General features: G+C 33.0%; 1 protein-coding gene across 1 annotated transcript in view; it reads right to left on the bottom strand.

The window, feature by feature from the left end:
- Window positions 1-16,382, bottom strand: part of PTPRQ (protein tyrosine phosphatase receptor type Q) — a 316,015-nt gene that overhangs the window by 203,226 nt on the left and 96,407 nt on the right. Inside the window, exons 23-24 of the mRNA XM_074221062.1 lie at window positions 6,581-6,722; window positions 5,547-5,816 (exon numbers count right to left, since the gene is read on the bottom strand). Coding sequence (XP_074077163.1) covers window positions 5,547-5,816; window positions 6,581-6,722 — 412 coding nt within the window. The remainder of the gene's footprint in view (window positions 1-5,546; window positions 5,817-6,580; window positions 6,723-16,382) is intronic.

The raw sequence follows: 16,382 nt of genomic DNA, 5'->3' as shown, positions 1-16,382 counted from the left end.
GACAGTTTCAGGACTACAAGAAAGCGAAAGATTAATGCTGGAAATATGGATCTGGAAGTCATATTTATAAAGAAAATAGTAACTCAGAAAAGCTGAAGAGACCTAAGAGAGAGAGAATATACAGAGAATATTGGATCTAGAGCACAATTATGTAGTATTTCCACAGTTAAGGATTTCATAAAATGTGTGATGATTTGCCAAAGTGATGAAAAATAAGTGAACAGAAAGTTAAGAGGAGAATAAAAAAAGAATAATATCATGGAAGTAGAAGGTACAAGAAAGTGGGTTTGGATAACAATGTCAAAAATTACAGAAGGCCAGAAGGATAGGAGAGCAGAAGTAAAGTCACTAGAATTAGTAATGAGGTGACCATTAGTCCTAAAGTATCAAGTTACTTTTAAAATACAGAACAGATAGATTTCTATTTACCTGGAGATACATTATTTTTCATATTTCTCTTATATATTCTTAAAAATAGTCATTCAAGCAGGAGTTTCCTTTAGTGGTCTGGTGAAATCTATGAACATCTCAGAGTAATGTTTTTAAATACATAAAATATGTGGGATACAAAGAAAATTAATCATGATGAAATATATAATTGTTAAAATATCAAAGAAAAAAAGATCATGGGCATGAAGTTAAGAGTCTTTGTCTTAAAAGGAGACTGATGATGAGCCCTACCCCTCCATGGATTCCCTTTGTGAACTTGGAGATACAATCCTGGAGAAAAGTTCCAAGAATTGAATCTGAAAACAACTTTTAAATGATGGATCATCCATCTTTATCTCATGTGCCAAACATATCTGAAGGGAAGATTTTAGAAATGTAAAGAGATGCTCTCTTTCATGATTACCTTTCTCCTAATTCAAGAATTTTCCCTTGAAGAACATCCCATCTTGGGTTGTAGATGCTTGAATGTTGGGCAAAGTGAGGTTTAAGAAAATACATTGTGGTATCAACAACCAAACTGATGCTTATAGTTTCAATTTGGCGAATTATATGTAGTAATATAAATAAAAATGTTTCAAGTGCCACAGATCCATTGTGTGGCCAAAAGTACACTCTCAGTTTGACTTTGGGGGAGATAGAGAATTCCAGACATTGGTTTGAAGTTTCTCTTGTGGGTTAGAAAGTGGAGTCAGAGGAAAAGCTCACTCCAATACACTTCACTCCAATGTTCTCCTACTGAAGAGATCAGGGAACTGTTGAAGTAGGGAAATTTGATTCATTTTTAAACTGTACTCTGAGCTATATGATGGGGGATATTTATATAAAAGTTATAGTGCTTGATGCTTACGCTTCCCTCTTTCCTCATTTTTCCACCATTACTAGGCATTTCTTCCTCCTAAACATTGCCTCATTATTATGAGAAAGGACTGGAAACTTGCATAATTTGCATACTTAGTAGGTGATTAAATCAGAAAGAAATAAGCATCAAAATGTTTTCAAGTAAAATGGGGTTAGGAATTATACCATTAGATACTGAAAAATGCTTTGGACAATATACTATACACATTTCAATTGGAATATTAGAGAACATAAGAATAAATGGAGTTTTCCTTAAAATAGTGAGCAGTATCTATCTAAAACCATCAGAAAGCATTTTATATAATGGGGATAAGTGAGACATATTCCCAATAGATTAGGGGTGAAACAAGGATGCCCACTATCACAACTATTATTCCACAGTGTACTAGAAATGTTCGCTTAACAATAAGAGAAGAAAATAATTTAAAAATTTAGAACAGGCACAAAGAAAACAAAACTGTTACTTTTTGCAGATGATATGACAGTATATTTAGAGGATCCTAGAGAATCAACTACAAAAGTACTTGAAACAATTGACAACTTTAGCAAAGTTGCAGAATATAAAATAAATCCACATAAATCCTCAGAATTTCTCTACATTACCATAAAGTCTAGCAGTAAGAGATAGAGAAATTCCATTTAAAGTGACGATACAGAGCAGCTAGGTAGTGCAGTGAATAGAGCATGAGCCCTGGAGTCAGGAGGACCTAAGATCAAATCTAGCTTCAGACACATAATAATTGCTGAACTGTGTGACCTTGGGCAAGTCACTTAACCCCATTGCCTTAAATAAATAAATAATTTTTAAAAGGGTTAACTAGGAGGTCCAGTGGATTGAGTACCTGCCATGGAGTCAGAAGAAACTGAGTTCAATAAAGTGACTATACATTCCCCAATTGATAAATGGTCAAAAGATATCAACAAGAAATTTTCAGAGCAAGAAATTAAAGCTTTTTATAGTATAGTATAGTATAGTATAGTATAGTATAGTATAGTATAGTATAGTATAGTATAGATAGATGATAGATACATAGATATAGTATATGAATATACATATGAAAAAAATTCTCCAAGTCATTATTCATTAGCTAAATACAAATTAAAACAACTATGAGTTATCACATCTCACTTATCAAATTGATTAAGATGACAAAAAAGGAAAATGATCAATATTAGAGAGGATCTGGGAAACTTTGGGACATTAATGCATTGTTGGTGAAGTTGTGAACTGATTCAGCCATTCTGGAGAACAATCTGAATCTATACTCAAAGAACAAAAAAAAAGTTCATACTCTATGATACAGCAATACCAATACTAGGTCTTTATCACAAAAAGAGCATTAAAAACATGGCAAGTCTCATATGGTCAAAAATGTTTGTAGCAGCTCTTTATGTAGTGACAAAGAATTGGAAATTGAGGAGATGCCCATCAATTAGGAAATGGCTGAGTAAGATATGGTATATGAATGCTATGAAAGACCACTGTTCTATAAGAAGCCATGATCAGTCAGACTTTAGAGAAACATGGAAAGACTTTCATGAACTACTGCTGAGTGAAGTGAGCAGAACCAAGAGAAAATTGTACATATTAACAACAACATTGTGTGTTGATCAACTATGATGGATACAGCTACTCTCAGCAGTTCAGAGATCAAGAAAAATCTTGAGAGACCTGCTATGGATAATGCATCTGTATTAAGAGGGTCTAGGTGCAGAGCAGAGCATACTATGTTCACTTTTTAAAAATTTCTTTCTCTTTTTTTATCCTTTCCCCTTCATTCTAATTAAATAAAACTAATATGAAACTATATTAAACACAATTATACATGTACAACTTTTACCAGACTGTTTGCCTCCATGGGGAGCAGGGATAGAAGAGAGGGTAGTAGAAAAATGTGGAATTCATATATTTGCAAGTGGATAAATATTAAAAAAAAACTACTTTTGCATGTAAATGGAAAAAATAAAATAAAATTTCAATTCAAAAACATGAAATGACTGTAGACAATATAAAACATATGGGAGTCTACCTGCCAAGACAAACCCAGGAACTATATGAACACAATTACAGTACATTCTTCACACAAATAAAGTCAGATCTAAATAACTGGAAAAATATCAATGGTTCTAATATAAAAAATGACAATCTATCTTTATTCCGTGCCATACCAATCAACATATCAATAAATTTATAAAGCTTGAAAAAATAATTAGAAACATCTGAAAGATCAAAAAGACAAGAATAATAAGGGAATTCATGAATAATGGCAATCATCAAAATTATTTGCTACTGGATAAGAATTAGAGCAGTGGATCAATGAATCAATTAGGTACAAAAGACATGGTAGTAAATAGCTATAGCAATCTACCATATGATAAATCTGAAGACTCCAGCTTCTGGGGAAATGATTCACTATTTGACCAAAACTGCTGAGAAAATTAGAAAACAGCATGGCAGAAACTAGCCATAGACCTATACCAAAGTAAAATCAAAATGGGTATATGCTTTAGACATAAAGGGTGATACCACAAGGCAATTAGGAGTATGAGGAATAGTTGAGCTGTCAGATTTATGGAGAGGAAAAGAATTTATAATCAAACAAGAGTTAGAGATCTTCATGAAATGCAAAGTAGATAATTTTAATTGCATTATATATTGAAAAGTTTTTACACAAACAAAACCAATGCAATCAAGACAAGAGGGGAAAACAAAAAGCTGAGAAATAATAGTTATAGCCAGCATTTCTGATAAAGATCTCATTTCTAAAATATATAGAGAACTGAATTAAATTTGTAAAAATACAACTCAGTTGACAAATGGTCAAAGGATATGAGCAGGCAGTTTTTAGATGAAGAAATCAAAGCCATCTATATTCATATGAAAAAATGCTCTAAATAACTATTGATTAGAGAAATGCAAATTAAAACAAATGTAAATTACCACCTCATATCTATCACATTCACTAATATGACAGAAAAGGGAAATGAGAAATGCTGAGGGGAGTGTGAGAAAACTGGGACACTAATACACTGTTTGTAGAATTGTGAATTGAATCAACTACTTTGGAACTTTGCCCAAAAGGACTATAAAATTATGTATATCCTTTAATCCAGTAAAAAGACTACTAGCTCTGTTTCCCAAGGAGTTGATAAAAAAAGAAGAAAAGACCCACATATAAAATAAAAAAAAAAAGTTAATAGCTTTTTGTGGTTGCAAAGAATTAGAAATTGAGGGTATGTCCACCAATTGAGGAATAGCTGAGGAAGTTGTGAAATATGAATCTAATTAAATGCTATTGTGCCATAAGAAATAATGAACAAGGGGCGGCTAGGTGGCGCAGTAGATAGAGCACTGGCCCTGGAGTCAGGAGTACCTGAGTTCAAATCCAACCTCAGACACTTAATAATTACCCAGCTGTGTGGCCTTGTGCAAGTCACTTGACCTCATTTGCCTTGCCAAAAAAAAAAAAAAAAACTAGAAAAAAAAGAAATAATGAACAAGCAGATTTCGGAAAAACTGGGGAAATTGATTACATGAACGAATGCTGAAAAAGCACAGAACCAGGTGAACATTGTACCCAGTAAGAGGAACCTTGTGTGATGAGCAGCTAGAACAGATTTAGCTCTTTTCAGCTATACAATCAATAAAAGAAAATACATAAAGATTTGTGATGGAAAATGGAAAATGAAAATCTTTCCAAATCGGGTAAAGAACTAGGGAATTTGAATGCAAATCAAAGTATAATATTTTCACTTTTTCATTAGCTTTTTGCTTTTTTATGATTTTTTGCTTTCTATTATGATTCTTCTTTCATAGCATGAATAATCTGGAAATATTTTTAACATGTATAACCTATATCAGATTGCCTGTTGTCTTTGGGAAGGGAAGGAAGTCAGGGGAGAACATTTTACAAAAATGAATATATAATTTTATTTTTTGTCCCTTAAGGATATGATTTCTCTCTCATCGCATTCAACTTACATCAATATGCAAAGGCTAACAGACTGTCTTTTGTGGGGGATGGGGGGGGAGAAGCAAGATTACAGGAAAAATTGTAAAATTCAAAATAAATAAATAAAATAAAAAATGAATGTATAAAATTATCTTTACATGTAATTGGGGAAAATTTAAATAAAATTAAATAAAATAGGATTAGGATAAGTAATATATAAAAGAGGGATATTTAAAGTAATTTTTATAATTGTGAGATATATTCATTTTGCAAAAACACATTTACCTGTTTCATGTAATGTACTAGCATTGCATATTTCCTCTTTTCCTTCTCCAGCAGATGTAGAAGCTTGTATTTTAAATACATAAGACGTATTTGATAGCAGTTCTTTGAAATTATGCATATGCTCTTGTGAAGCTATTTTTGTAGAATTTCTTTCAACTGTTATAATATAATGTGTAATTATTCCATTTGTCTTTTTAGGGGGATCCCACTTGAGTTGAATTGACTGCCAACTGGTGGCAGTACAGTGAATATTCTGAACAACATCTGGAACTTAAGTGATAAACAGAATCAAAATTAGTGTTTACACATTGAGTGGGAAGTTATCACATATTTTAGTTCAGTCTATAAATACACTTCTTGGGTATATGGTTAGAGAACACTATAGTAGAAAAAAAATCTTTCATTACATTTTCAGGTAAAGGGTTTTGGATCTATTCATTTAACATGATAACTACAGTAGTAAATTCCCAATGGAAAAAGATCAAGAACGTATTTGAAGTCACTTCTGGATATGGTAGTTCAGTACAACGTAAATCATATACAAAACCATGATGTAATAGGCAAGTGATTAAACTACCTGCATTCCATAGCATTCCAGTACTAGTAAGAAAAGGGAAACTGAAATACTTCAATAAATTTCTGACTTTTTAAGGACTAATATCATTCATGAGAACCCCCATCTTCTCCTAGCCCATGCCCCATCTATATTATTGTTCTTATTTTTTTTAAATCAGCTTATTAAAAGTGACTGTTGGAATAACTTGCTCTCCTTCTAACTACCTGCCTCTAATGTTCAGTGATATAACTACTCCCGATGTGATCTAGAAGCTAGCTTTGTTCCCCAACTAATCTCCAGTTTCAAAAGGAAGAATAAACATGTTATTTCAAACATCCAACAAGACCTGAATTATCTTGCAACAGTGAAATTTTTAGAGGACTAGAGAATATTGGTGTTTTGTCATGTTAATTGAAAAAGAAAGAAAATGGATTAATGCAAAATGAAACATCTGAGGGTTCAGAAAACTGTGTCTAACCTGATTCTTGTGTCGTGAATAGTACAATATTACTGAAATGATTGCCATTTCCAACTCTTGTAAATGCGGATACACTAACTGAATAGGCCGTGATTGGTTCCAATCCAACGACTTTAGCTTCAGTTTGAAAACCTGAAATGTTCTGAAAAGGAAAAAAAAAACCCTACAATTTAGCAAATATTTAACATGGAAATAAACTCTTTATACACACACTAGGACTTTTTCTAAAAACTAAATATTTTTTAACATATAATTCAAAAGTTTGGTTTTGTAAACATTTTCATTTAGAGGTAAGAATTGAATATTCCGGACTCACCATTTCTCTTTTTTCTTTTTCAAACTATGCAAAATATTTTATTTTAGTAAATAATCACTTAGCAAAATTTGATTTCTCTTAGAACCTATTTCGAATCTCATAGTCTTTCCATTATGGTTATTTATTCTACCGCTCATAACTTTGATACACGTGTGTGTGAAAAAAGTTATGTCCAGAAATGTGTTGGTACCAGTTCATAAGAACTGGCAGAAATGATTATTGGACATTTCACTGTGAGCAATTACATCTTGAAAATTGGCAAACCTTACTTACCATTTAGTGCTTGACTTATTCTTATGTTGATTTTCTAGACTTTAGAAAGTAATAGAGAAAATCTTAATATTGAATATTAAAATTAAATGTATATCATCACCAACCTTTCCTTATTTTTTCCACAAAGATCAACACCACAAATGTGGTTGATAATAAATGATTGTGGAATTAATCAAAGTATATCCTGCAAGAATTTATTTAGTACTGGGAATATGAAAAAAAAAAAGCAATAAAACAAAATAGAAAGTGTCCCTATTGTAGTGTAGAGGACTTTCCTAAACAAAGAGTGAAGAACAGATAGTATTCTAAAAAGTTGACTGCATATAATATTTTGGTTGAAGAGTAAACTAATCAATCAATCAATAAGCATTTATTAAGCACCTACCATCTGCTGGGAACTGTGCTGTTAGTGCTGGGAATTCAAAAATAGACAAAAGATAATCTATGTCCTCAAGGACCTTACCAACCAATTCCATGGAATAAATTTAAGGGCATCAGAAATGCTCCTTTGCAAATGCTCCTTTGCCTAATATATCAACTATTTGAGTTTGCTCTATATGGAAAGTCTCACCATTAGAAATTCTTTATTTTACCTAGAATGAATAATATATCAGATATTCATGAGGGGTTTTGGGTTTTTTTTGTTTTTAGGTTTTTTGCAAGGCAATGGGGTTAAGTGGCTTGCCCAAGGACACACAGCTAGGTCATTATTAAATGTCTGAGGCCGAGGGGTTTGTTTTTGATTTTTTTACAAATGTTTTTCATTCATTCATTCATTCATTCATTCATTCATTCATCATGTTTTTGTTAAGGACCTACTATGTGCAAGATATTGCATTAAATGTAGTGGAAAGTGTGAAAATGAAAAAGAAACAGTCTGTTCTCCAAGACTATACAATTCGATAGGGATAAGACTTGTACTCAACGTCCAAAGGAAATAACAGAACAGAGGATAGATTAGCTTTAATAAAGAGAGAGGGGAACATGAACTTCACAGAAGTAAGGCTACCTGGTACCTAAAGGAGAAATCATGAAGAGTGAAAAATGGTGAGAGGGATCCAAAGTAGAAATAAATAGCTTTTGGCTTTTCTTATTGAATTAGGGGAATACTTAGACTGCAATGTTTGTTATGAGAATAGAATGGTATCTGACAGCTATTATTTTATCCTGAAGTCTATAAGTGAGAGAGCCTAAAAGTAAAGAGACAAGGAAAAGGTATCCTTTTGTTTCATTTTTAAAGGGAAAGAGGACTAATTTACAAATACAAGGAAAAATAAAAGCTTTGCAATGGGACTGAACTCAGGCATAAGAGACAGTTCTGTGAAGGAGGGATCTAAATAATAGCAGGTCTATGGAGCAGCACAATTCCAAAGACATGCCTTGCCTTCAGGAGCACCAGTTAAAAATATTTCAGAAACTCTCAATTAGAATTTTTTCTTAATACCTGTTTTCTTTAAATTTAAATTGACATTTTTAAAAAATATATTCCAGATTTATGCATTTTCAGATTTTGCATGAAATTATTCATTGCTTAAAAGTAAGTAAATATGGGAGATTAATGAGCCTATTTTCTACTTTTCATTCCTTATCATTAGTAACTCATTTCTAGGGTACACCCTTCTTTCTATTCCGTTCTTCTTTCCTGTTTACTTCACAAATAATACACCATATGTATTGACTTTAGAGCTATATTGGCCAACTGTTTTATTTTACAGATTACAAAACTGAGATCTGTAGAGGTTATGATGGAGAGGATAGGGCACTGTTAAAAATAAAAATCTTTCTGTCTCTGTCTCTGTCTCTGTACTCTGTCTCTCTGTCTCTCTCTGACTGTCTCTCTTGTTCTGTCTTCCTCTGATTGTCTCTCTATATCTCTGTATCTGTCTCTCTCTTTGACTGTCTCTATATCTCTGTTTCTCTGTCTGTCTGTCTGTCTCTCTGTTTCTCTCTCTATCTCTCTGTCTCTCTGTCTGTTTCTCTCTTTGTCTCTGTCTCTCTCTTTCTCTCTCAATTTAAAAGTGTCTAGGCCTAGACATGGGCCTCTAGCTTCTTTATTTTGTATTCTATCCCAGTGTTTAGGTATCCAAATAGCAATCCTCAGTTACACATGTCTGGCTTTGGACCAAAGATGGGGAAACCTTTCTTTTCTGCCAAGGGTCATTAATATCATCCACCTTCTATATTTGGACAAACATTTAATTAATACATCCCTCAAAGCTCCTAGATTTATTGAATTTGAATCTTGTCTGAGGTTGCCCTGATAATGTCAGGTTTATACTCCCCAGTGTCAGAGATTCCACACTTTGCCTTAGAAGAAACCTTATAAATTCAAGAGGTCTTAAACTCCTGGATCTTTCCAGATCCAGAGTTGACTGCCAACAAGAAGGGGCTATAACTCTACCCTTTGAAAAGATGACCACCAGCAGGAGGATCAGCCCAAATGTTCTCCTGGTTATTCCAAGAAGACAGATGTAGGAAGATCTGGACGGTTTGCACAGTACAAAACCAAGTTGAAATTTGAAACGATAATTTAACAATTTCCTGAACTGCTCTTTGTTTTGATGTTCAAGAAAAAAATTACTGTAGTAATAAATTATTATTGTTTGTCTTTCTTTGATAATCTGTATGTGTCTCCAATGTTAAATATTTCTTTCTGTGAAAGAGATAAACTGCTGTTAGGTATTCTACGTAATTTACAATTTGTATTGATTATCTCTCAACTCTTTGTTTTTGAGGAGATTCAAGACCTGATTCAAAGATAAACTTATGTGAATTTTCCTAAGGCTCTTGGAGGGAATGCAAAGATCCAGGGAGAGTGAAATAAAGAGCTTCATCCTTCACCTTAGGTGTAAAAGACAACTCCTACATCTATGGATACAGAGTTCAGAGGGACTCCTTGGAGAACGAGGGAGATCCTGGGTGCCAAACACCATCTTGACCAAGGGGCACCCATGTTCTATCATACATTTAAAATAAATCCAAATAATGGAAGAATGGCATACTTATAAGGAAAATGGTCTGGAAAACCAAAAGAAATAAAGAAGGCAGAAAAAATGGAGGAGAAAGGAGAATTTCAAGAAAGCAAAATGCATTACTCAGAATGTCAGTGTCACAAATGAAAGTGAAGAATGTGTGGCCTGGGCATGGCAGCAAAATATTTCCAAAATTATTCTGAACAAAATTTGTAGCCAATTAAGCAAAATCTTTCTAAACACTATCAGAACTCGAATGGCTGATAAATCTGGATTCCTGGCGAAACAGTTTTACCAATGAATCATAACTAATCAATTTGGATCAAGGTGATGTTGAAATGATTTTGAAAATTAACTTGAAAGAAAGAAAAAAAAGAAAAGAAAAGAAAAAAATGAAACAGAGTTGAGATTCATAGTAGGAACACAATAGAGATAATAGAAACAGAATAGAAAGGAAACTAAAAATATGGGAGAGAAAAAAGTCAAAATGTGGAATTGATAAGAGAAAGATGATAGCATAGAGCTATAAATAAAAGAAATTAAGGGGGAAAGGTAATCATTTTAAAAGTTTATGAAAGGATCATAGATTTAAGGTTCAAAGGTTTCTTAGAAGTCATTTAGTTCAACCTACTCATTTTACAGATAAGAAACTGAAGCCAGAAAGGTTAAATAACTTTCCAGTATAACACAGATAGTAAGTGACAGAATTGGGACCAAAATGCAGCTCCTCTAACTAAATCTTTAAAAAAATGATAAAAAATAATGAATTTCAGTACAATACAATCTCTTTTAAAATTATTTGTTATGATCTATGGTTCCAAAAGAGTGAAAGAAGTAGGTGTTAGCTTTCTTAAGAGCAAAACAGTTCTTTAAAATAATTATAGTTATTTAAAATAAGTTATATTTTAGCAGTAACAGTAAAATAAAATAATAAAGTAATTAAAATAGAAATTGATTCCAGTTTTGAACAGGGAAAGGACTAGAACTTGGTAATGCTATTTATCATTTCTGTGTGTATTGTCAGAAATGCTTCTTTTTCTTTGTCAAAGAAATAAACTCTCATCTCTGTAAAATGAATTGCTCTTCCAACCTCCAGTCAGTTTGCAATGATAGAATCCAACTTTGTTATGCAAACCTTCAAAAATGTCAAGCACCTTCCTCCTGGCCTTTCTCTGTTCATATCTAAACTGCCTGCATGCATTTGAGTAAGTAGAACTGACAAATTATATTAAAACTGCAGTTTTAATAGAGTTATAAAAAATCAGAAGAAGGCCAAAGTTATGGCATTAAAGAGAAACTACTACTAAATGGACTAGGTTCAGCAAGAAGAGAACTAGCATTCCCTGGAAATGAGTCAAAATAGGAAGCAGATGAAGGATGAAAATAGAGAATTGGTGTTCTAACCTCCTATGGAATGGTATCTATCACCAATATAATTTTATCATAGACAGTGAAACTTCTGCACAATATGTGCAGAAATGAATTTCATTAATCCCTCACAATCACCAAGGCATGGGAGATACTACAGGAAGGGCTTTCTGAAGAAAGTGGTACTTAACTTGATTTTTTTTAAGGAAATAAAGGTTTCTTTATAGAAAAGAGAACTCTAAGCATTAGAGACTGGAAATGGTTCTTTATGGATGAGAATAAAAAAAAACAAGCTAATGTGGCTAGATTGTAAAGTATATAGAGTAAGTAGGGCATTAAGGTGATCATTTTCTCTGACTGTGTCTTCTGTTTAAAACCTTCCTCATCAATTCTGCTCTGACTATTGACTTCCCTGACTTCCTTTAAATTTCAGATAAAAATCCCACATATAGAAAGGATTCCCCAACTTATTTAAACTTATTTAATTCTAGTGCCTTCCCCTATTTATTTTCTATTCATCCTTTATATGATGTGTGATATATATATATATATGTTTTGCATGTTGTCTCTCCCATTAGAATCATGCCCCAACTCTCTAATTAATAAATTCTAGTGGGTTCCTCTTACTTCTAGGATAAAATATCATAAATTCCTATGCAATTTCCACAATCTGACTTTTTGTTTATTTCTTGACAAATAAATAAATATTTCTTAAGTGCCTACTATATGCTGGACACTGAGTTAAGGGGATACAAAAAAGGCAAAAGACAATCAATTCCTGCTTTCAAGGAACTCTTAATCTTAGAGGAGAGATGATGTGCAAAAAAAAATAACTTACTTCATTGGTTATGATGGTGGATTGGAGTGATTTGAGACTTTAGGAAAAGTGACCCAATACAGAGAAAAAAGGGTTAGAGGGATGAGAGATAACTGTGGAGACAACCTACTAAAATAGATTGGAGGACTTAAGACTACTTGAAGGACATTCAAGGAAGCAAGGAAAAGTTGAACAATTTCCATATCAAAATGTTTCTTTCTTTAAGGGGTGGAGGAGGAAATGAATTTCATTAATTCCCTCAGAATCACCAGGGCATGAAAGATACTCCAGAAGAAACCATTCTAACTTTTTTATTTATATTTATTTATTTATTATATGTTACACTCTACATGATCAATAAATGCATTTATATTTATTTATTTATTATTAGTCTTTATTGAAATGGAAATTGGTTGCTTTATATTATGAATCCTCTCATGTTTTGCTGCTCACATGACAATATTTTTCCTTATTTTGTATTTAAGTTTAAAATAAGAAATATATCAATAAAAAAGGATACATGAATAGGGGTTGGTTTGACCTAGAGAAGAACCATTTTTTTCATCAGCAAGTGGAGTAAAAGAGAATATAATGAGGGAGATTATTAAGGAAATATGAGATGAGAACGAGGGGGAACAAAAGGAACTATTGACAAATGGTTTTTCTCAGTATGGCACAAAATCCTGAACTGGGGGGAGCTGGAATCTTCTGAGAAATATGAAAAGAAAGGGAAGGTCTGGAACAGTTTTTATGAGAAGTGGGGTGGTGAATAAATTAAGTAGTTCTTAATACTATAATGATAATGATGATAATAATAATATAATAATAGCCAAACTTGTATTAAAAACAAAATTTTAGTAGACAGCTTTTATAACTATCTCTAGTTTTTTATTTGAGTGGTAGTAGGAGAGATGAATAATGGGAATAATCTGGAGTTGGGCTTTAGTAAAGCCTAAGAGTTGATGGTATACAGGAGCAAGGGATTTTTGGGTAAAGAAAATTGCAAATCTAAATTCACTCACTATGGGGTTCTGTTAGGAAAGAGGATAGTGTGCCAATGAAGAGAATCTTAAATTAGGAGCTAGAAGGGACTCCAAACAGTATCAAATTCAGCTTCCATTTTATACTTGAAAGAATTTAAGGAAGTATCACAATAAAATTTTTAATTTATGTCTTCCAGCATCCTATCCCCCTGGTGGCCAGGAGAGGAGAGAGAGAGAGAGAGAGAGAGAGAGAGAGAGAGAGAGAGAGAGAGAGAGAGAGAGAGAAAGAGAGATTGGAAGTCATGGTTAGTATGAAGAATGAAGGGGTAAAAGAAAATGAAATGTTAGGAACTGTTATTCATGGCTACTTGCCAGTTAAATGAAGTCAACAAATATTCAGAGTGCCCACAGTGTCTTTACATTGCTCCATGATAATGTATATCTAAAAGATATACAAAAGATGGATCTGATGGTTACTGATCTTGGAACTAAGAAATTCAAAATTGCAGTTGATCTGTGGTTTCATTGATGTGGTGCTCTTCCCCCTAAGGCAGAGAGTAAATATTCAACACCATCTGCTAGGGAGTAAATATTCAACACCAAAACAATACTAATGTTAGAAAGATGTCCATTAGCATCTTGGAGTCATTGAATGCACTGCAGAATTTTTGAAATGTAAAAGAAAAGCCCTGTGTCATTCTCCAATTCAGTTATGAACACAATTTACTAACTTAGTGGGCTGGCTGACTGTCAAATGTACACCATTTTATATATACATATATATATATATATATACACATATATATATATGTGTGTTTATATGTTTATATATTCATAAATATATATAAGCACAAATATATAGACATACATATATAAAATCAGATCCATGCATATGCTATATTCTGCCTATGTAAGTTTATATCAATATGTATGAAATGGTATGCACATATGTGTGATGCATGTGTGCATATGATGCAATGATATCTCTGGTAAAAGAAGCATATGTGATATATTTGTTTATAATGCAATATGTGTGCATGTATCATACATGTATTTAATAATGAAGGAATCCAAATTTTTTCAACTGTCATTTTTTTATTGATGCCTACATCCTGCTCTTTTGACTTACTATGGATTTTCTTGTCAGATCCTAGAGCAAATATAAAATAATCATAATATCATCTGTGAAGAATATCATTCAAAGCTCCTCTGATAGGGAACCCCTTATCTTTGTATCATGCCCCTGCTTCAAGGTTCAATTCAATCACTGCCTCCTACCTGAGGCAATGATCTTAAAGTACTCAATTCTCTAGTTTGCACTTGCTTTGATGGCATGTTGTATTTATTTACTTTACCATTTTTCCCCAGAGTAGAATGCAAGTTTCTTGGGGACAGGAACTGATTTTGTCTTTGTAATGGAAGAACTGGGGACTATTGAATGATAGGTAACCATTAAATGAATGGATAAATGACATTTTCTGTACTACTAATATGTTAGTTTAACTGCCTTCCTCTCTTATACTTTATTAGATACTGATACTTAGATTCATTGAAAAAGTAAATGCAGTGATTTCCCCTGTTACAGAATCATGACTCATTTCTAACGGATACATCAGAGATGAAGCAATAGCAGAAAACCTTAAGGCTATACTTTATCAAGTAAAAAAAATCCTTTTTTTGAAATCAATGCATAGTGGACAAAGCTAAACCTTTAATTCTCTACAATAGTGGTATGAAACTCAAATAGAAATGGGGCCTTTAAGCAACAGAGAAAAAAAAAGAGAGCTAGAGACAGACAGAGAAATAGCAACAGAGACAGAGAGATAGCAACAGAGACAGAGGAGACTTAAAACCCTACAAATTCACATTATCTATAGCCTATTTGTATTTTTAGCTATTTTGTAAACTAGCTCTCTCAATTATATTTTTAATCTGATACCAGTAGTACTTGTAGCAGTGAGGTTAGATAAACACCTCCCTTGCTCTTTTGTGACTATGAATAGTCTACTATAGAAAAAAAAAACAGTTTCCTGAGAGTTTCTTTCTTATATATTAAGAAAAAAATATTGATCAATGCCTATGTTAAAACCATGAAGTTTTCAGAGGTGGGAAAGCAGGCACATTGATGAGAGATTATTGATGTCTTCTTGGTTACTTTATTTTTTGCTAAGAATTCCATCTCTGATTTTTTTTTTTCATTTATAACAGAATACCTCTGATGGCATCTCCCCATGTAAAGAGGCTGGAGATGTAGATTCCAGAAGATACACAATAGCATGTGATAGGAGTACCTTGAAGAGATTCTAGAGTCTCCATTTTCTTAAAACTGCTGTATGTGGTTTCAAGGAATATCATGTTTCCCCCATCCCCAGAAATCACATCATTATGTAGATTAATTTAGTTCTGATGCTCATCATCTTCTTAGCACTCCAAACTGCCTTAGTCCCTCTGATTGGAGACCAGTAGGGTAAAGAAGTAAACTTTTCCCAAGCTGCCCTTTACAGAAGGCACAGAACTTTCCAACTAACTCCCCAATTTTCCATCATTCCTATTCCACCTCTACCCTATTGGATCCTTCCAGTTCCTCCTTCTCCCTTCAGTTTCTTTTTCTGTGTTATCTTCTGCTATTAGATTGAAGTCCTTTGAGGGTAGGAACTGCCTTTTTTCATTTTTTACCTTTTATATTTAGAACAATGACTGAAAAATATCAGGTTAATTAAGACATATTTGCTGAGTATTAATTTTTCAACATGTGATTGAAAGCTTTTTCAATTGTTTGAGGTCATGGAACCAGAAATAGAAAGGCTTTCAAGAAGTCTTGGACCACCTCAGCCTTACGCTTCACTGTTCTTTGTCGATTTAATCCCTTTGTTGTGAGAAACTATGGAGAAGCAAATGTGTTAAGAAGAGAGGTTTCAGACCTTTTCCCTCTGAGACCAACCTATGGTCCTACGAAACAAACCTGCATCATTTGCTTCTGTGTTTGTTCTTAGTTAAGATGAAGGGCTTGGAGATTGACCTTTTAAGATTTGAGAGATTAGAAGAGTGCTTCTCTGAATCTTACAGTTTTCTG

The sequence above is a fragment of the Macrotis lagotis genome, chromosome 2 (assembly GCF_037893015.1).
Source record: "Macrotis lagotis isolate mMagLag1 chromosome 2, bilby.v1.9.chrom.fasta, whole genome shotgun sequence".
NCBI lineage: Eukaryota > Metazoa > Chordata > Mammalia > Peramelemorphia > Peramelidae > Macrotis > Macrotis lagotis.
This window is presented reverse-complemented; position numbering and strand designations above follow the sequence as displayed.